General features: G+C 34.3%; 1 protein-coding gene across 2 annotated transcripts in view; it reads right to left on the reverse strand.

Moving 5' to 3' along the window:
* The window catches only part of LOC149777211 (dynein axonemal heavy chain 10-like), a 135,589-nt gene that overhangs the window by 53,503 nt on the left and 59,103 nt on the right, over positions 1 to 22,983 (reverse strand). For both annotated transcript variants that reach the window (XM_089941919.1, XM_089941918.1), the window contains 15 exons: positions 21,994 to 22,227; positions 20,641 to 20,763; positions 18,785 to 19,018; positions 17,606 to 17,832; positions 16,916 to 17,084; positions 16,408 to 16,508; positions 13,547 to 13,730; positions 12,709 to 12,843; positions 11,899 to 12,051; positions 11,201 to 11,389; positions 10,328 to 10,474; positions 7,735 to 7,926; positions 5,377 to 5,495; positions 2,110 to 2,404; positions 1,278 to 1,535 (listed from right to left, as the gene is read on the reverse strand). In XM_089941919.1, coding sequence (XP_089798045.1) covers positions 1,278 to 1,535; positions 2,110 to 2,404; positions 5,377 to 5,495; positions 7,735 to 7,926; positions 10,328 to 10,474; positions 11,201 to 11,389; positions 11,899 to 12,051; positions 12,709 to 12,843; positions 13,547 to 13,730; positions 16,408 to 16,508; positions 16,916 to 17,084; positions 17,606 to 17,832; positions 18,785 to 19,018; positions 20,641 to 20,763; positions 21,994 to 22,227 — 2,760 coding nt within the window. The remainder of the gene's footprint in view (positions 1 to 1,277; positions 1,536 to 2,109; positions 2,405 to 5,376; positions 5,496 to 7,734; positions 7,927 to 10,327; positions 10,475 to 11,200; positions 11,390 to 11,898; positions 12,052 to 12,708; positions 12,844 to 13,546; positions 13,731 to 16,407; positions 16,509 to 16,915; positions 17,085 to 17,605; positions 17,833 to 18,784; positions 19,019 to 20,640; positions 20,764 to 21,993; positions 22,228 to 22,983) is intronic.

A 22,983-nucleotide genomic window follows, 5' to 3' on the forward strand; every position in this document is an offset into this window, starting at 1 on the left:
ATGCAATCAACTGTGGATGATGTGAGCATGATGGTATTATGCAATGTTACATCATTATTCCGGATGTTGCTGCAGTCCTACTGGAGAAATTTACACAGTGAAACATAGAAAATGAGGTATATGAATATCTTCAAAACGAGAGCCAATACAAATTTTTCACGGTTATATTCGTGTTCGGCACACCAAAATACTACAGATTAGGGCCTTTTCAAGTCAGTAATGATTTCACTGTTGACCAGTGTTATAAATTTCAATTTATCTTCAAAGGCAGGTTTGCCTAAGAAGAAAATCAAAATCCTAAATCAATAGGAAAAGATATAATAAACATGTCAGAAATTTTAGGACACTACCCCATTTACCAGTAATTAAGAATATAAAGGAGGTACTAAGACATTTACAGTATTGAAGAGTGATGTATCATAGCATTAATTTCATCAACAGTATCAAATAATAATCTTTTAAAACATAAAAATAAGATCGTTATATATTTTAAAATGACTCTTTGTTATTTATTTATACACACTGAGTATATCTCTCGAAGTTAGTACTTTGATATTAGGACTGTTCAATGAGTGATCATCTATAACGAGTACTTTGATATTAGAACTGTTTTTTGACTGATCATATTATATGTTAGTACTTTGATATTAGGACTGTTCACTGAGTGATCATCTATAATGAGTACTTTCATATTAGGACTGTTCACTGAGTGATCATCTATAACGAGTCGAGTACTTTGATATTAGGACTGTTCACCGAGTGATCATCTATAACATGTACTTTGATATTAGGACTGTTCACTGAGTGATCATGTATAATGAGTACTTTGATATTAGGACTGTTCACCAAGTGATCATCTATAACAGTACTTTGATATTAGGACTGTTCACTGAGTGATCATGTATAATGAGTACTTTGATATTAGGACTGTTCACCAAGTGATCATCTATAACAGTACTTTGATATTAGGACTGTTCACTGAGTGATCATCTATAACGAGTACTTTGATATGATTTTACCAATCATATATAATATGTTAGTACTGTGATATTAGGACGTTTTGACTGATCATGTAAAATATGATAATACTTTGGTATTAGGACTGTTCATTATGTGATCATGTTTAATATGACAGTAAATTTATACTAGGAGTATTCATTGATTTATCATGTATAATACTGTGTAGCTCTTCTAATAATACACGAGATAAATATGTTCAATCCTTCAAGTGTATAGCTGAGTAATGTGTGACAAGTTGGCTGAAAACTTCTACATACCATATTTAGGTTTGTCAGGGGTAAAATAGTCTTCATCTTTTCTCCCTGTCGGCCATCTAAAATGCCCTCAACTACCATATCGATCAATGTTGGTACATACTTCTCATACAAACGATGTAAATCATCTCGCTCACTCTTGCTCTGCCGGGTGTTGACCCACTTCTCCCAGAAGGGTTTATAACCCAGATTCTTTGGGTCTACATACACCATACCACATCTGGATACAGTGGCTGGGGAGGCATACTGAAGATCAAACACCTACAAAAAGAAATTATGCTAGCTTTGCACCCTCAACTCAAGGATAAAACAAAAACAAAACAAATGGCAAGTACACATTAATTTTTGTGATCTTGCAAAGTTTAATGTGTTCATAATAAACTCATTTTGCTAAAGTCATTTATCTGTCATGTACATATCTGAAAGATGACTGAAAATACAGAGCACAGAATGATGATGTGTGTATCACATAGGGTTTTCAATTGAAAGAGTAACTAAATTATAAACTTATTTGAATTGTTGGTATCTACAAAAACTAGAAGCTAACTACAGTCAGCATTCCAAGACTGTTCCTGAGCTTTTTGATAACTTGCTGTGTACTTCCAGATGTATCCATATACCATGTCATATGAGTCTGAGTAAAGTAAACAGTACCTAATAATCTGACCGCATAATAAATTTTAATACCAACTTTCAGCTAGAGTGTGGCCAGATGGATGGACATAAAGACAGATGGATGGACAGAGAAATACAGACATATGCCAAAGTGACCACTAAGTCCAGCATCTGCCAAGGTGGCTTGACAAATAGATATAATTATATACAGTTTACAAACCTCAAACAACATGGCACAGTGCTTCTGAAGCCTAATTCTCTCTCCATTAGCAAGGGTAAGCAGTTTATTGTCATCCATCACAGAGTTCATGTTTTCTACCCACAATGCATCTACATCCCCATCATACACAATGTACTTCCTCTCATTTTTGTCTGTAGGTTTGTTCATATCACGGAAAATGTTTGACAACAAACCATCTGTCCAGTCACGAGTTACAGGATCCAGAATTCCATACAGTTCTATAACACTTCTGTCCTTTGGATTGATAACAAACAGCTTGGTAGGTATTCCCAATCTGAAACATGTGCCACATGTTGCAAAAATCAACTATGATATAAAATCAAGTGAGAAATTACTAAATCAAGATTTCTAATTTGACAGATTTTTATAGTGATGCACAAAAAGACAGATCAAAAATAATATTTGTCCTAGTTACAAGTAGCCTTTATATGCCTCTTCAAACACTGATATATATTCCAAGCTTTATGCATGAAACAGACTCCTCCCAAATAATAAATGATTAAGTTGATGCTTTTTACTGATACCTGCCCCCCACCCCCCAACCTCACTGCAGACACAGGGATGTAGAATAGACAGACTTTGCTTTACTGGATGCTGTAAACAGAAACTAATGAAGTCAGTCTTTTCACCCATTGATGTGCTTCGAAATCATATTTACGCTGAGAAGGTACTGAAGGTTTTGAAAGAGTACAGATTAAATTAAAAAAATTCAACTTTGTATTGTTACTCATAAAATATTAATTTCATTTTCTTGAAACTTAACCAGAAGTTTTGAATCTCTATGATGCATATAATATGTCAGTATCAACATGCACATTTTCAAAATCTTCTCAACAATAGATTAAATCTATCCTCACAACTCTGAAATAGTAGACTAAATCTATCCTCACAACCCTGCAACAGCAGACTAAATCTATCAATATAACTCTGCAACAGTAGACTAAATCTATCCTCACAACCTTGCATCAGTAGATTAAATCTATCAACATAACCCTGCAACAGGAGACTAAATCTATCCTCACAACCCTGCAAAAGTAGACTAAATCTATCAACATAACCCTGCAACAGTAGACTAAATCTATCCTCACAACCTTGCATCAGTAGACTAAATCTATCAACATAACCCTGCAACAGTGACTAAATCTATCAACATAACCCTGCAACAGTAGACTAAATCTATCCTCACAACCCTGCAACAGTAGACTAAATACATCCTCACAACCCTGCAACAGTAGACTAAATCTATCCTCACAACCTTGCATCAGTAGACTAAATCTATCAACATAACCCTGCAACAGTAGACTAAATCTATCCTCACAACCCTGCAACAGTAGACTAAATACATCCTCACAACCCTGCAACAGTAGACTAAATCTATCAACATAACCCTGCAACAGTAGACTAAATCTATCCTCACAACCCTGCAACAGTAGACTAAATACATCCTCACAACCCTGCAACAGTAGACTAAATCTATCCTCACAACCTTGCATCAGTAGACTAAATCTATCCTCACAACCCTGCAACGGTGACTAAAACTATCAACATAACCCTGCAACAGTAGACTAAATCTATCCTCACAACCTTGCATCAGTAGACTAAATCTATCAACATAACCCTGCAACAGTGACTAAATCTATCCTCACAACCCTGCAACAGTGACTAAATCTATCAACATAACCCTGCAACAATAGACTAAATCTATCCTCACAACCTTGCATCAGTAGACTAAATCTATCAGCATAACCCTGCAACAGTGACTAAATCTATCAACATAACCCTGCAACAGTAGACTAAATCTATCCTCACAACCCTGCAACAGTGACTAAAACTATCAACATAACCCTGCAACAGTAGACTAAATATATCCTCACAACCCTGCAATAGTAGACTAAATATATCCTCACAACCCTGCAACAGTAGACTAAATATATCCTCACAACCCTGCAACAGTAGACTAAATACATCCTCACAACCCTGCAACAGTAGACTAAATCTATCCTCACAACGCTGCAACAGTAGACTAAATACATCCTCACAACCCTGCAACAGTAGACTAAATCTATCCTCACAACCCTGCAACAGTGACTAAAACTATCAACATAACCCTGCAACAGTGACTAAATCTATCCTCCCAACCCTGCAACAGTAGACTAAATATATCCTCACAACCCTGCAACAGTAGACTAAATCTATCCTCACAACCCTGCAACAGTAGACTAAATATATTCTCACAACCCTGCAACAGTAGACTAAATATATCCTCACAACCCTGCAACAGTAGACTAAATCTATCCTCACAACCCTGCAACAGTGACTAAATCTATCAACATAACCCTGCAACAGTAAACTAAATCTATCCTCACAACCCTGCAACAGTAGACTAAATCTATCTTCACAACGCTGCAACAGTAGACTAAATACATCCTCACAACCCTGCAACAGTAGACTAAATCTATCCTCACAACCCTGCAACAGTGACTAAAACTATCAACATAACCCTGCAACAGTAGACTAAATATATCCTCACAACCCTGCAATAGTAGACTAAATATATCCTCACAACCCTGCAACAGTAGACTAAATACATCCTCACAACCCTGCAACAGTAGACTAAATCTATCCTCACAACCCTGCAACAGTAGACTAAATATATTCTCACAACCCTGCAACAGTAGACTAAATATATCCTCACAACCCTGCAACAGTAGACTAAATCTATCCTCACAACCCTGCAACAGTGACTAAATCTATCAACATAACCCTGCAACAGTAAACTAAATCTATCCTCACAACCCTGCAACAGTAGACTAAATCTATCAACATAACCCTGCAACAGTAGACTAAATCTATCCTCACAACCCTGCAACAGTAGACTAAATCTATGAACATAACCCTGCAACAGTAGACTAAATCTATCAACATAACCCTGCAACAGTAGACTAAATCTATCAACATGACCTGCAACAGTAGACTAAATCTATCCTCACAACCCTGCAACAGTAGACTAAATCTATCCTCACCTCACAACTGTACAGTAGAACAGTAGACTAAATCTATCATCACAACCCTGCAACAGTTGACTAAATCTATCCTCACAACCCTGCAACAGTTGACTAAATCTATCCTCACTACCTTCCAGATGATATTGTCAAGCACACATTTTCTTCCTTTTACTTTCATTTGTTTATATTCAGTGATACCTAAATATGTAAACAACAGCTGGCTAGTAATGACAACACAAACCTGGTCTGTGATTGTGCCAGGGTATTGATGACCACAGACTTTCCACCACCAGTTGGACCAACCACCATGGTGGTATGACGTGTCATCATTGTCTCGTACAACTGTATCACCTTGTCAACCTGGGAGGTAGAAAAAAGCAAAGATCTAATTTCTCAGATGTGATATATACTATATAATTCAGTGACATATCTCTTGTTTGTTAAATCTGCAATGTTTAAAACAATAAGTTCAAACAGTGCCATAGTTCTTAATAGGAAAAGAAGTTTATAAACAGATATGCATTTTATCACAGATCACAACAGAATATTGTAATTATTTAAGTGGAAACACTTGTATGAGGTTTCTTAGATAAATAAATTTAATCCAGGATGACAGAAAACAATGTCAACAAACCTACTGGCATCTTACTTATCATGACATAATATTCATAGTGAATATACTATCAAGGTAACTTCAACAAGAGACCCTTGAAAGGACTAATGCTCTACAGGGCAAAAAGGAATTCAAGACCATTTCTTCCTTTTAATTCCTGACTCTTGAAACCATCTCTGATATTCTTCAGCAATAACAAGACTTTCAAACTGGCTGCTGTTGGGAACATAACTAATGTCATATTGGCACCATTTTCATTTAGGTCCAACTAGGTATCATAAGAAGTCTACTGGTGAAAACCCCATGTTTATATAGCCATCCATTTATCAAGTAGAGGTAACAGTATTTTCAAGATAGCCACCATGGTGACCATACTGAAGGCTATTAATTTTCATATATAACCAAGTAGATAGGATAAAGACTCTTCTAATGAAAATCCCATGTCTAAATGACTTTCCTTTTAAGAGGAGTAGCAAAACCAAGATTTTTAAGACAGCCATACATTTGATGTCAGATCACAGCATTTTTAATCAACAAAAACATTATAAGAAGTGAAAACCCCAAGATATGATCATTCATTCAGGAGAAGTAGTAATAACAAGATTTTCCAGCTGGCCACTGTGGCACCCATATCAGACCTGAGATCAGCACAATTTTCATTAAGGATCTAGTAGAAATCTTAAGCAGTGTTTTGGTGAAGACTCCAAGATAATACGACTTTCTGTTCAAGAGAAGTAGTGATAAAGAGTTGCTGTGGTGGCCATATTGGGCACCAGATTGGCACCTTTTTCATTTAGGACCAATTAGACATCTATTAGTGAAAACTTCATCGTGATAAAACAGCCCATTCAGGAGGAGTACTGATAACAAGATTTTCAAGATGAACACTTTGTTCTGGCATGTTGAATAAGTTCAGGACCATGCTAATTTAAGACCAACTGGACATCATAACACATCTTTTGGCAAAATCCACATGTCAATGTCACTGATCTTCAAAAGGAGTCATGATAAGAAGATATTCAAGATGGCTGTAGAATTAGCCATACTGGACTTTAGTTAGTATCGATTTTATTTAAAACCAATCTGACATTTTATGTCTTTTATTTAAAACCCCATGTTATATGATCATCCAAGCAGGAGTAGCGATAACAAGATTTTCATTATCACCATTGTATTGGCCATATTGGACCCCAGATTAGAAACACTTTCATATAAGTCTAATTAGAAATCATAAGAAGTCTTTTAGTGAAAACTAGAAATCATAAGAAGTCTTTTAGTGAAAACTCCATGTTGATATTACCTTCCATTCCGGAAGCATGGTGATAACAAGATTTTCAAAATGGATGCTGTGGTGGCCATACTGGATTTCTGATGGGTGCAATTTTCATTTAGGACAAAGCAGATATAATAATAAGTCTTTTGTGAAAACCCCATGTTGATATGAACATCATTTCAGGAGAAGTGAGGATACCAAGATTTTCAAGTTGACCACAGTGGTGGCCATACTGGACGTGTGAGCAGCACCATTTTAAATCAGGACCAACTAGACCATGGGATGACTATGTGTGTAAAGTTTAATGGGAATCCTCTAAGTAGTTAAGAAGAGTAGCGATAATAAACTTGAGCAAGCAGATGAACGGATGTCGGATGACAGACACCTGACAACGGACAACAGACTATCCCATAAGCTTCTTTTCTTCACTGACCAGTATAGTTTAAAATCAATGATTACAAATGAATTTTGGGTTATGTAATGACATCTGAAAACTGACAGGATGGGAAGGCTGATGAATATCAAATGTAAACATGATAATTCTGCTAGACTGATTCTGCCTTTTCAAAATGACTTTTCTAATAGATACTTTTAAGTGTGAAATAGCATTTTATTGATGCCTTTTGCTTTTGCTTTACAGATTATTTCATTATGACTGCACTATGTTACTTCAAATCATAACAGCAGGAATTTCAAGTAAAGCAGGACCTAACCTGGACTGGAAGTAAGATGTAGCCATTATCCTGTAGCACCTGCTCCACTGTGTCATTGAAGTTGGGATATCGGACGCGAGGACAGTCCAGGCCAGGGAAGAGATCTCCAATAAGACCCAGGAAAAGTGGAACATCTTCATACACAAACTTGGGCAGGTTCATATCACGCAGAGCCCTCATTAATACTACATCCTGCAAGATAAATTACAATTGCTACTTTCAATGACACTTATATTGATATTTGTATATATCAATGACTTAATAAAATTTTTACTTGAAATAACTGATTCTAGTTTAAGACTAACATAAATAAATACAGTGTTCATACAGTCACCTCATCAAGAAATTCAAGAACTTTTCAAGGACTATAAATACCTCCAACTAAGCTTTGGAAGAACATTAATTGCGATGTGTAAAGTCAACACAGTATCAGATTTAAGTAATGGGAAAGAACTCTGAAACCTTTTACTGATTCAATTAGTTTTGAAGAAAACACTGGCTGAGGGGTCCTGGGGCATTGCAGCTAGGAATACAAGTATCTACAACAGTTGCACAGTAGGCAGTCTTATTTGTCCACCTGTTTGACTTCCTACTGAGACTTTCATGTTTAAACAAAAGGTATTTTAAATCATTCCTATTGTTGACATTTCACTCTTTTTGTGCTTTTCCCTCTTGCATGCCCATCGCATAGGACATCAGAGCACTTTCACTCACTCATCCAACATAAAAGTGGCCAACTTTTCATTTGATGAGTTACTCTCCTAGCAAATCATTCACACACCAATTTTCATGAATGGGTCAAATAGGATTCAAGATATTGAGCACATAATGAACAGGTTGCTGAAAATATAAAAATATAAAAATAACTCAAGTGTGAAAATTTGGTTACAGTGGCCTAATTTTTGTAAGGTTAAGTTACTCTCCTTGAGATGGCTACACATTTCAAGTTTCATGAATGAAGATTAAAAAAAGGATTCTAGATACGGAAGGTGAAACAAATGGATAATTATTAACTCAAAACTCACTCAAGCATGGCCTAGTTTGTATATGGTAAGACTAATCACCTTGATATGCATCTGCAATGCATTTGCCATAAGCATATATAAAATAGGGTTGAAATTATTGATGCTGTAGTGAACAGAAAACAAAAAATAAAAGTCACTCAAACAGGATTATACGTTCACACTTACACAGTACTCATATGGTTGAGTTACTCTCATTATGATACATCCACATACCAATTTAATGAGTGTAGGTGAAATATGGTCCAAGATAATGATGGTGTAACAATGAATTAATCAAAATTCATGAAATTTAGCATGAAAATTAGGTCACAATGACCTAGATTTTGTATGCTTAAGTTATTTCTTTGAGATCTAATCAAACATTCAATTTCCTGACTGTTTGTGAAATAGGATCCAAGATAGCAATGGTGTAATGAAAAAGCTGCTGAAAATACAAAAGTCACTCAAGTGTGATAGGCTGGTTACAATGACCTAGTTCTGGCTGAATTACATTCATCAAGATGTTATCAACATTATCAACATACTAATTTTCATTAGTGTAGGTGAAACAGGGTTTAAGACATTTGAGAGTAAAACAAACTATCAGTTGAAATACATGAGTCACTTAATCATGAAAGGTGGATCAAACTGACCTCGTTTTTTGGTATAGTCAGTTATTTTCATCAAGAGGTATCTACATGCTAATTTTCTAAGATACTGAGGTTGTAGTGAATGAACAAAAGTCATGAATGCTTTGCAAAACAAGTCACAGGGACATAGTTAGCCATGGCTATGTTATTCTTCCTGAAAAGCATCTATATATCAATTTTTGTACGTGAAGCTGAAAGATGGTCTGAGATGTTGAAAAGGTATTGAATGACTAAATGAACACATGAACAAATGAGAAAATTGTTAGATCTTCTCCAAACTTCACTGGTGAGGAAATAATAAAAAATATAGAATAGCATTTTAAAATTAATCAAGGTATCTTCCATCTGGAAGACAAGGAATGTAAAAGCTTTAGAATCATTTTGTTTCAGCTACTCCATACTTGCAAATATTGCCTTGACACATTGTCATGTCCGCCTACAAATGGTCGATACATACATCACAACTACTCAACAAAGTCATACTATTTTAAGCTACACATGATCTTGAAAAGTGTTTGAATTCAAGTAGCTGCCTTTAAAAGCACTTGAATTTCAGGTCTGCTCCAAAACATACTGGAAAAGTGTTTGAAAATGCAATTAATAATTGTACCAATATCTTTTCTGCCCCATCAACCAGTCAGGTGTATTTTCTCATGCAGATTTCTCGCACATTTATATGAAAATGTCTTAAATATCTCTGGAAAGAAACTCCTAAATTAATAAAATCCATGCCTTTGTTGTTTCAATATAATACTGTATACATAATGCTTTATCAAACATGCTAATTCAGTTCACATTCATCTAACCCAAATTTATTGTATCAATGTTTGTATTAACCATATTTTTTACTGCATAAGAAATTAAAAAGCATGTATATTGATTAAAAATACAGGAAGAAGAAACATTTATGATAAGGAAATATGCAGAAAAATGGCACACCTCAGGCAGTTCAGCAGATCCACGCTTCAGTTCTCCAGCCATCACCAATACTGATTTGAGGGCCCGCAAACCAAAGTCATAGTGGTACTGCTTTGATAGCTGCTCACTAGCCAGTTTGTACAACACTGTCATTTTCTTTGCAAGAATCTATCAAGTCAAAAAAAAAGAGATAAAAATTAAAACTAACCTCAGAAGAAATAAAGAAAAGACTAAAAAAAATGATGTGAAGGTCATAAAAAAACTCCTTCCTATTCAGAGAAAAACAAACAGCTACACTGCTCCTTACAAGCAAAACTGGCATTCAAATGGGTGCAGTCATTCTTATTTCTAATAATACAGCATGAATTAGCTGCATGTGTTTATTTCATAATTCAATATATCAATGTTGGATTAATTTACAGAAATACACATCAATTTCTAAAGGGTTAATGTACTTGTGGACTAATAATATCTTTTACAATTATTTTCAAATGGGGAAAATATAAATGGGCTTAAGAAGTCTAAAAACAATACTGTAAATTATATCAGGTTCAAGATCTTTTGGCAAAGTTTTTCTGTGTCCGTGGGGTCAAGAATTTGATATATACAGTAAAGGTAACATCTTCATCAATTCTTACCTTTCTTATATTATTTCCATTCCTTATGAGATAAGACATTTCATAGAGTTCCAACAAAGCTATAAGCATGTGCCAGATGCTGAAAACTTGCTACTTTCAGCCCTCAGTCTTGAATGGATAGTTTAATTTCAGAAGTTATTAGGAAGATAAAGTTTAAAATAAAATTTGATATTTATTTATCTTTTTCTCTCTTTACTTTCTTTTTTAAACTTGTTTTTTGTAACAGTATTTTAATATTTAATGACATAATTCTTACCTTAGCGAGAAGGAAACCTTCTGAAAACAACATGATTTCACAAATCTGCTCCAGGTCTGGAACAATTACTACCACAGGTCGAAAGAGTGCCTTGACTGACTCTGGCAGTTCTGTCCTACCGGCATACCCAGGATTCATTGTGATGAAGATACCAACACGAAGGTCAAGATCAATCTCCTGTCCTTCAAACTGGAGATAAAAAAATATATTCATGATATAAAAAACTGCAAAAAATAAAACTTACTGTCATTAACTTTGTTATATTTCCCATACAATCTTTCCTTTTTGGAAGCTACCTGTTGAAATTTTTTAGTGATTCTCTCCAACAGCAAATAAGTATCTGGAACCCTCAGAGTACAGTTAAAAACATCAAGATTAGAATACACTCAGAAACTGCTTATGAGGGGCAGTCATACATATATTATGTCAAAGCTGTTGAACTTCAGGAAGATGAAAAATTGTATTCACTTGTTTAAAAATGCATGTTTTGCAGCAAGTTGAAATAAATAATATTATAATATTGAACCATCACTTAATATTTTGGTGCAATGAAAACCAAAATTGATAATTTCTCAAGTTTTGTTACGAATTCATAAACCTTATGTGTATCTTTCACTGCTTAATGCAGAATCCCCTGCATTTATAGTAGGTATCCTGCATACTTACTGCATGGCAGAAAACGAAAAGTTGTTACTCACGTGGAATCTCTTGAGCTTGAGGATGAGAGCATTCTGTATGGTTTTCAGCTGGGTTGATATGACTGACAGCACAGACACATCAATGCGGTTGAACTCATCGAAACAACCCCAGGCTCCACACTGGCACAAACCAGAGTAAATCTTCCCCACAGCCTGAAATTAGGAAAGAACACAGATGTTAACAAATCAAACTAGCTTTTAAAGAAGACTGAGTACTTGGTATATAAAACCTAATATTTGTAAAACAAGTAACATAGGACAAGTGTAAAATTGTTCAGCAAACAAAACAGGAACTAAGCAAGAGGTTATTTGCATTTGGGAAAGCAAGTAATTCTCTTTATCTACCCTTCTTCTAAATCTCATTGTTTGAAACATGGGACACTGCAATACAGAGAAGATAAATTTGATAATGCTCTAATCAAAACTGAATTAAGTCCAAAACCTTGGACATATTGGTTCATGCAATTCATATGATGAGCATGAAATCTAGAACAGAAACTCTTACCGTGCTTTATTTCATTTAGTGTTTCATATTCAAACGGTAAATAGAACTACACTTCTATGCTATACAATTTATTCCTAGTACTAATAGCACAAGTAAAACAATATATATATGTAAGCCACTGATTATGAATGAGGACAAGAAAGAGCGGTTGTTGAATGTTTGAAATATTACTACTGTAACTCTAGATGCACTTTATTTAACTACAGGAAATATTAACATATATCTAGGTGAAAATTTCCACTCGTTATTGCACATAAAGCATAAACTTTAAAATATAAAAACTTATCATAAAACTGTACACCTACCTTGAAGTCCATGCCCTCACCACAGTTGGTAACAACACACAAAAGTCCTAGAGCTTTAGCCAAGTCTTTGACTGTTTCTGTCTTCCCAGTTCCTGCAGGACCAGCTGGGGCACCACCAAGGTTCATGGACAGGGCCTAAACAGCAAAATGAATTGACTGACTGACTGACTGATAAGAAACTGGGCATAAAGAAAGTAAAACAGACAAGCAAAACAATGACAGAAGGATACAAAGATGAATACATACTGAAGAATGAATGATAAACAGATGATACATACATGTAGGCAGAAAGACAGACAGATAGGTGCTTAAGTGACAGTAGAGTTCTCTGTTTATACAACTTTTAAAATATTATACAACACAGTATCCTGTCATTAAGGATAATACTAAAAATTTTCCCCATAAATCTTTAATAATATTTTAATGACCACAGCAACAAGGCATGATGTTGAGCAATAGGAATAAAGATTTATACTCAAATATCAAAGGTAATAAACAAAACTTCAAAACTGAGCATAAATAAACATCTATTCACTTGTCATTCAGTATAATTTTGCAAATGTATTTAAATTTAAGTAATAGTTTGATTTCCATAAAGGAAGAGTAAACATTCCATTACCTGTTTTCTGGCTTAAAGTGCAAACTCTTTATTTTACATCAAATTTAAGTCGTCAAAACAAGGTAACCTAAATGGCTCTGATATTCGCCATCATCGGTCCTTGATGTGGAGGAAACCAGAAAGCCTAGAAGAAACCACCAATCTATGATGGGCAGCAACATAAACTTGTTCATGCTGGAACCAGGAATCAAACCTAAGGTGCAAAGCCAGTATAATTACCTGGGAGAGAGTGAGGTAGATTCTGTCAGTGAGTGGGGTAATGACCAATCTGCCATTAAGACCCATGTACTCATAACCATAGCCAAATTCTCCCGTACACTGCCTGACTATCAGCTCATCTGGTTCTTTTATCCAATAGAAACGAAGCTGGCTCTCCCATTCAAACTCCTTTGCATCCATAATGCTGAAAGAAAAAAAAAATAAGAAAGATCTGTGTATGTATATATATATATATATATATATATATATATATATATATATATATATATATATATATATATTGTATGCCAACATAGAATTCACTGGCTGACAGGATATTAGTGTTTTTACTGTAAGGAACAGGGTTTTAAAAAACTATCAGTGAAACTACTACCGTACACATAAATGTCAAAGATTTACAACATTTCTATTCATCTCCATAACAATCAAAGCTTCACAAATTCATATAATGTTATGTCAAAGTTTCCTAGAAATATGTATGGATTTCACTGCCTGGTACTTTAAATGTTCAACCGATGAGATAGTATTTTTCAATATCACTTGTATTAGAACAGACAAATCACCACAATCAGATTAGCATGCCTAGCATTTCCTGCAAAACCAACATTTTTCTGTTGAAAAATGTTTAATCACATTATAAAAGTATATTTCACAAGGTATAATAGTAAACACTTTCGGTCTTCTGAAAAAGTACTTCATTAAATTAACAATTGTACTTACAAACCTTTATAACATGAGGGCTCAGTTATTTTGAGCTGGTAAATACATTTTTTTTTTCAATTAAAGGTTCACTTTGTAGCAAATGATGGCAAATGCATAAATTCCTGTACAAACCAGAAATTGTTTCAAGCCATTGTGAGTAAGCCACTGCAGGGCATCCAGGGTAAATTTGGTTCACTGCTATACTTTCACTAGTTCATCCCCCCCATCAATAAAAAAATATTGCAAATTAGAACCTCAGACCAGTCATATCCAAATTACCTTGAAGAAAATTACCCACAATGACATGTAAAGATGGAACCAATTTGTACAAGAGCTTCTCATGTGATGACCACTATCTGCAAAAAGTCAAGTTTCCAACTTAAAACAACATCCATTTACCTGCTCACAATAAACCTGAACTTTAGTATTGTCAAGGTATGTTAACTACCATTTTAAAAAAACTGAAGTATTTTTAGAACTGCTGGAAGAATATACAAAGTAGAAAATGTTGAAATAAAGTTCAGAAACACATCATTGGTTGATTCTGAAAATTGCAAGCAACATGGATAAACAAAAAATATTTAACATTATTCGAATTTGAATTCTTACATGCAATATATTGAAATCAGTTCATATACCTGATCATCAAGGTGAGCAGAACACACCATCTTAGTCAATACAATGTCAATCAGAATACGTTTAAAACTTTTTGCCAATAATTGGAAAACACCTCAGATATGCAATAGCTACTGAGCTGCTGCTCTACCTTACTTAACAAATGACATCATTAGTACACCACACTCTCTCATAGCATTCATTATGAGCAATTTGACTGCGATGACTTATTCTTGGCTGAAACATTCTCAAGTTCCTTTTTCCAAAACAAGAACTCATCAGAGATATTTCTCTCACTAACTTGTGCAAATAATTCCCTAAGAGCATCATAATGCTTTTAACATGGTTCTACATTGCTAAACATGCTTTGGTGTGTGACTGAGTTCTCCACCACTGTCGCCTGATTTCACCTTTTTTATGCTGTAACACTCCATTAAAGTATTTCCAAGATGTAACTTTGTGGGTATTCCAATCGTACAACTGGTAAATTATGTAATAGTACCATGCTTACCAAGTGGCACATTGGAATTTTGTAATAAACAACAGCTAATGGATGGTGGTACATAAAGTTCATTGATTTGTCAATTGTTTGTTTATTTCCTCTCATTTGTGCATAATCCAATCCTTCTACTTCTTTCACATAGCAAAGGCAATTAACCAGCAGAAGTTAAAAATATTACATTTAGAAATCCCTTGTTCCAAAGACACATGCAATAGACATGCATCACATGGTTTACATACAATATCAATCAAATAAAGGTAAAAAACTTATTTCTTAATTGTCTAGCCCTACATATGTTAAATTCTTGCATATAACTTTACTTTTTATACTGATCTAATTGTGATATATCTACAAAATAATTTAGGTATATATTTTTGGACAGTTCAATGAACATGTCTACTGAATATTAATTAGAGATTCCAATTAAGTAAGAGTTTAACGTTTTTTTCTGAGTTTATCGTGGTATAAACTGTCAGTTGCTGATTCACACAGCAAATAATGCCCGAAGGGCATTATGTAAGCTGTGTGAGTCGGCAACTGACAGTTTATACCACGATAATCTCAGAAAAAACAATGTTAAACTCTTATAATTGAAATTTCAATTATTATGTTATTTTGCTTGCATCATTAAAAAATAGAAATCTTAATTAAGGGTAGTAATACATGTTTGGGGTTTTTCTGTTACGTAGCTATATATAGCACTTGGGATTGTCCTACTTGATCATAATAAGGTCATCATAATACCAGTCCTTCAACCAATGGAAGCCAAATTTATTCAATTATATTTTTTTTAAAATGTAAGAATGTTGTTTTCCTTTAATGCTTACTTCATTTTTGTCTTCAATGGCAGTGTTTATCTTATGCTGTACATGTGACTCTATTTACAGAAGTGGAAAAGTAGTTCTCCTTATAGCTCATACAGAAATGAACGCAATTCATTTTGATCACGTGGTAACATTCTGACCAATGGAAATGTTACTTTCCTGTACCAGCTACGGCCATTGCAACTATTCTGCTATAATTATTTGTTAGTTATACATACCTGTCCCTGACAAAGGCATCAATAATATCCCTGGCATGGACATCTATAATCAGAACTGTATTGAACTTTTTGCGGTCGTTTTTACTCATAGGAGATCTGATCTATAAGTAAATATGGAGAAGATTATAATCATACAATTTCTGCTGTAACATGACAGTATTGAATACAAAACAGCCAGTAATGATGCTTTAACATTATTACTCTCTTTGAGAATTGCTAACACTGGGAGTTTTAAATGTTTTACAATGAAACATGATTGAAAAGTATAACTAAATTATTTTAACAATTTCAATAACACTACAAGTTTATCAAAGTTTACTAAAAGTAGCATACTTGAAATAAAACATAAAAAAAAACAGAAAAAGAATGAAAACTGGATAGTATGTATTTTCATTCCTTGCACATTAGGGCAGGATGCTCCTAAATGCACAATGATATTTAAAGCTTTATATTCAATGCTTTTATTACAATTTCAAATGTGCAAGTACCTGGACTAAAGCGGTCATACCTTAACTACAAGCTCATTGATTTGTCCGTGTAACTTCTTGGCATAGTCTTTGAGGGCTGTTTTGACTCCTTTTTTAACTTTGTTGAAGACATCCTCCACTTCCCATGTCCACCAGACCTGGTTCCCGGCAAGACACACCATACCCTGGTATAGCAGCATCCAATCTACTCTGAAGAGGGCACACATAATAAAGGATTAAGTATTCATATAGAAATCAATCTGGTACCAAAGGTATTCCATTAGAAGAAGCACTAGCTATAGTTCAAATCTAGGTCAAGCTTTCTTTTATTTCTTCTATAACTTTCTTTCTCCCCCCCTCCCCAAACCATAACCAGGCAAATGAAATGGCATTATTGATTGAAGAGAGAGACAGAGGCATAAAGAAAAATAGAGACTGCCTTGATCAGAAAACTCTTCCTCCACCGTTTATGAATATATATGTTAAACTTTTGGATCTGGTTAGCAATGTTACACTGGAGTTGGCAGACTCAGAGGGGCAGTGAGATGGGAATGAAGGCGATGAGACTGAATAAAGTGAAGACAGGAATTTACAATATAATCAAGGTAAACATGGGAATTCTATGTTGCAAATATCTAATTTTATTATGCATTGATTGCATTTTCCATCAGAGAATATTTTTTCATACCAATCTTAAAAAGACCAAGATTCTTGTGTTAATGTTAAATTACCTGTTCTGGCCATTGGCACAATAGTAGAATACAGCTTCCTTGGTGATGAGTCTGTTGGTTTTCCTCATCTCTGCCAAAATATTTGTCATCCAGTCCTCTACACGTCCCTCTGCAGGAATGTGACTGCTGAAGTCCATTACTTCACCCTCCGCAGATATCATGGCTGTTGCTAAAGTCTCATTGTTAGCACCTGCTTGGAATCTCAGTGCAGAAATGTTGTCAAACATCTGTATGAAAACAAAAGGTGAATGATTGGGCAATGCTGTATTTCTTTTAGAGCAACATAAATTATATATTTAGCTGCACTGACTGATAGTGATCCCAATTCTATGGGGAAATATTTTATTTACAATTATTGCTATAATCCTTTAATTATTGATGGCAACTTCAATATAATATCACAGCCAACTTCACTTTCTTTGGCCCTGATATGATTCATGACTTTGGTGGTTCTTAACTTGTACATTTGTTTTAATTATGATTACTATCGATTACTAGACTAAGTCCAAAAACTTACCTATATTCTTTCCTAGTATGAAGTGGACTGTGTCAGGAATTGGATCAGATTACACTTTTAGCTTCAAGTAGAAACAAGCCTACACTATTTAAGACAATTTCTAAACTACTCATTCACTGCAGATATTATCTATTTTTTTATGTGATATCAATTTTCATGGGGTACCAGATTACACAGATTCGATGGTAGCTACAAACCACAAACTGAAAGACCCAACAAATAATTACACATTTTGGGAAAGAACATGAACCTTTCTCAATCCAAGATTTTAAGAGTACCAAGAAATCTATAACATTCTGCAAAATCCCAAATTAAAATTTATACCCACAAAAATAAATAAATTCACATTAACTTACTATCTTAAAATCCAATGTACCATAATTGTATCAATCCTTAAAAGTCAATCCATAAATCATTTACACTTTAGTTTATTGCAGTTCCTTTCATTTACAAATCAGGACTTCTTATATGAGAAATTGATCTTTAGACATAGTACATTAATCATGTGTTCCTATACACACACTGAGGCACAGCTGAAATAAGGCCTTCTTTCATGAGAGATTAATGTTGACAGTTAGCACCTTAAACATGGGTTCCTCTACACACTGGGTCACTGCTGAAATGAAACTTTTGTATGAGAAAATGATGTTGTGAAGTAGTACCTTAATCATATGTTCCTGTACACACTCTGGGTCACTGCTGCCAAGAATGCTGAGCAACTCATCATCAGAGATAAAGAAGAATCGTGGAAAAGCATTCCTTTTTGAGTCAAGGTAGTCATTCAGAGATTTCTGACATTTCTCCAAGCCCACGCTCAGACTATCCAATTCAGACAGGCGATTCTGGGCATGACATGCAATCTTAATAATAGGAACTTTGTGTGTCTCAGTCATGATCTGGAACAAGAAATACAAATAAAATGTAAGTCTTGATGGAACTTGAACAATTATCATCAACAATTTCATTGACAAAAATTCAGGAGATTAATATCTCCTCACAAACTGGCAATATGTTGGCATGTTTATCCAAGGTTCAAAGCAAGATGCCTGTAGAATAGGTAGGTGTAGACTTCTTCTTTGGCCTTTTATCTAGAATCATTCATATAAGATCAAAAGGAAAACAATGGCATAGCAATGCACTTATCTGCCAAAACATGATATTTATAATGAGCTAAAACAAATAGTATAGTGATAAAAACAGTAAATGTAGCGTACACAATTGAAATATCCCCCAAGCCTAAAAATTGCAAGAACTCTGTGATGAATGGTTTTGAGAGTGAACATCATCAGCTTTACAGCAAATTCAGAAGGTAAACTAGAGCTATTAGTAATCGGTCACTGCAAACAGGTCTGCTCACTGCAATTTCTTACACAGAGACTTAAACTGAGAAAATGTAATTAAACTGGGAAATCAGAACTAGAAGATGGGCATTCAAGAGTCATGACACATCAAAATAATGACATGGAATACATGCAATCCACCCTTCTTCAAGGATTTATCAATACAAGATATATAGCATATCAACAAGGATTATAACTCTGTATAAAATGGAGTAGGCAAAGAAACAAGATGCACAGTTTATCAACAAGGAACATAACTCTGTATAAAATGGAGTAGGCAAAAGAAAACCCATAAAAGACAACTCCAGGTCAGTGAGACAATATTAATCTGAATCAGAATATCTAGAATGAATCTTGAGTTATTTCAGTTAGAATCAATATACCTTTTGAATAGGCCTAGTGGTCAGAGTGTCCGCCTCGGATGCGGGAGGTCATGGGTTCGATCCCCGGCAGTGTCATAATAAAGACTTACAAAAATAGTACTAACAGCTGCCTCAATTGGCACACAGCATTAAGAGGTTAGTGTTAGGACTGGTTGGCCTTGTGTCAGGATAATGTGACTGGGTGGGACGTCATGCTACATGTCTGCGGCATGATGCCCCAGTGTTAGACTTCACTTTAAACTGCCACACTGCAGACATCATAGCAATATGACTGAAAATTTTTTAAAGCTGTGTTAAAAATCCAAATCACACACACCTTTTGAATATACAAAAGTAACTGTCAAGAGCCATAACATGTGTTGATAAGACAAAACACACACTTCTGTGTCAATGAACAGATCAAATTGTATCAAAATATGTTGAACAGATCCTGAGCTATTCAGGTTACAAGGATCTTCTGAACTGAATTTCTTTTTTTTTTTTAATGATAGAAAAGGGCAATAACTCCACCAGAACTGAACCAGAAAAGATAAAACATAAATTGTATATTTATGTGTCTTCGCAGTTCACCTACCTAATCACATGAATTTATGAACATGGGTTGCAAACCATAGTTACAAGAAGTTTGAATGGATGGACAGATGCACTAATGGCCAGATGCAAAAGGTGATTACTGGATCATGCATCACGATGACGAGCCCTAATGATTCTACATCCCTTTTCTGGATCTTTACCTTTTACCTTCCTGATACATACAGAAAAGCATAAAATGGAAAATTTCTAGGTTTTAATTACCTTTTTGAAGGTCTTGTCAATCTGGTCAAACTTCTTGGCTTCTTCTGGCAGCTGGGATCTAATGTCACCTCCAATAAAAATGCCTTCCAGGTACATCCACTTTCTCTGTACCACCATCCATACCTGGATGAAAGAGAAAAGCCCTAATCATAATCAAATTTAGAAAACATACCATCAATTCTTCAGTGAATAAATTACAATAAGTTTGTTTCTGTACCTGTCCATGGGAGGCTTGTGAAGTCTTTCATATACACACACATTGTAAATTTATTGTTTTTCAATACCAATAGTGAGGGACATTCAAGAATTTCATGATTATATTCCAAATTATGACCAGTGTTATGTATATTTGATTTAATTTAATTGTTTGTAAGTTTTAAAATCTTTTTATTTTTATTTCATTACAGTAATGTAATTTTGTTTACTGAAATTTGATACTTTTCAGAAATTAGTTTGACCTGAATGTTTTGTCGTAAACACCTAAAGCTGACCTAGTTCCCGACTTTGATTCGGAAACAAGTGAATCAAGTAAACAACTTTCTGTTTTTTATCTTATTCCAAGAGTAAAATGATGGTTTTTGTCAAGGTCATACTGGAAACACGTGACTTTAGATGTAACAGCCTCAATTTCGAAAATCTGGTTTTACCAGAATTGCGCAGTAGTCATAATTAACACTGATGTTTATAGAGAATTTAGTCAGTTTGGACTTAAAAACACTTGATGTCAAGGTGTGTGTTTTACTGTGACTGGCGTTAAATTTGAATTTTTATTCAAATTATTTGGATTCCAAAAGATGAATTCTTTTTCCTAAAAATATTTGAGTGCTCATACATAATTCCAGGAGAAATACATTTCTTTAAATTTTATTCGGAATTCAAACACTGGAATATTATTGTCTGTGGATCAACAAAGAACTGTAGACACAAGAGCACAATACTAGCTATAGCATACTTCATTGCCTTCGTCAGCACTCAAACTCAAATTTCGTTAGAACATTTAATTACTAGGACTTCTAAAATTTAATTCATGGATTATTCTTGGATTATTTTTTAATTTGATTCATAAAATCGTAAATTCTTCTCCTTATTTTTACATCATTTTTTCCAGGGAAATAAATTGTTTCTTAAGTTTTACAAAGCTTGTTGTTTTTCACTTTTTCTTTGTTACTGTTTTTTCGAGCCTAAACGCATAACATAAAACCAGCATGACATACAGATTATACTGTAGACACGTTATACTTAATGATACATTATAAAATGATGAAATTTATGTCTAATATAATCTTATCCTTCATTAATATTTAAAGTGAAAAGAATACCCTGACTTGTTTGACTCAGCTGACATGCACTTACATCAAGGACTTCAGAAATATGAGACAAGCTCTTTTCCCACATCTGTACAGAGTTGAGGAAGGGCCCAATAAACCGTGATGCTGACATACTCTGCATATTCATAGCACTGTCATCAAGGATCTGTAGAATTTCATCCACGGCACCCAGGATGAATCCACGGTTTGATGTTCCCTTCATATATGGCACAACTGTGAATTTCATATTGTTCCAGGTCTCCTCAATCTCTTTGACACCCTTAAAAAAGAAAGAAGATGCACATTTATGTTAGCTATTTCATGACAATGCCATGTTGGGGAAAATATGGTTTTAAATTAAGCATTTCAAGGCAATTAAACAATGTATTCAATGCATACTATGGTCAATTAAAGGCAAATACAATTTTTATCCATATGAATACAACTGTGTTTTCTATACGTCACTGGACACATTGGTCATGGACACCTTTTTTTTTTTAAAACAACACTTCCATACCTTGTAAGTTTTGGGTATTGTTTTAAAAGAATTTGATTTACACACCAATACTGGGACATACTGGTTGTTGTACACAGATAAGACAAGAGAAAATGACTAATGCTGCTATTGCAATGTGGTGTGTAGCCTTTTTTATCACTGGAAATGAACTCAAAAAGTTGCATGTATAATTAAAATTGTCAAAAATTTGATAATTATTTCAATGTTAGCTCACTAACACCAATGGGAAAAATAATGTGTGTTTAAAAGTATGTGATGTATAGAAAAACACTGAATTCTAAAAACGTTAGAAAAATATGTCCCAGGTTATTAAAAGAGAGAACTATTAAAAGTGAAAATCTTTATTCTCAATTTTTTTGTTTACATCTTCAATGTAGAAAATACTAAAGCCTATACCTTATCATGTACCAGTTGTGCAGATTTCAATTAGTTTCTGTTGATAATAACATAGTTTTTTTTAAAATAACCAAGTAAAAAACATGTCTTTATTTCTTGTGTTTCAGATATTGTTATGAATTT

The sequence above is a fragment of the Sinohyriopsis cumingii genome, chromosome 18 (genome assembly GCF_028554795.1).
Source record: "Sinohyriopsis cumingii isolate HCF-2022 chromosome 18, ASM2855479v2, whole genome shotgun sequence".
Classification (NCBI taxonomy): domain Eukaryota; kingdom Metazoa; phylum Mollusca; class Bivalvia; order Unionida; family Unionidae; genus Sinohyriopsis; species Sinohyriopsis cumingii.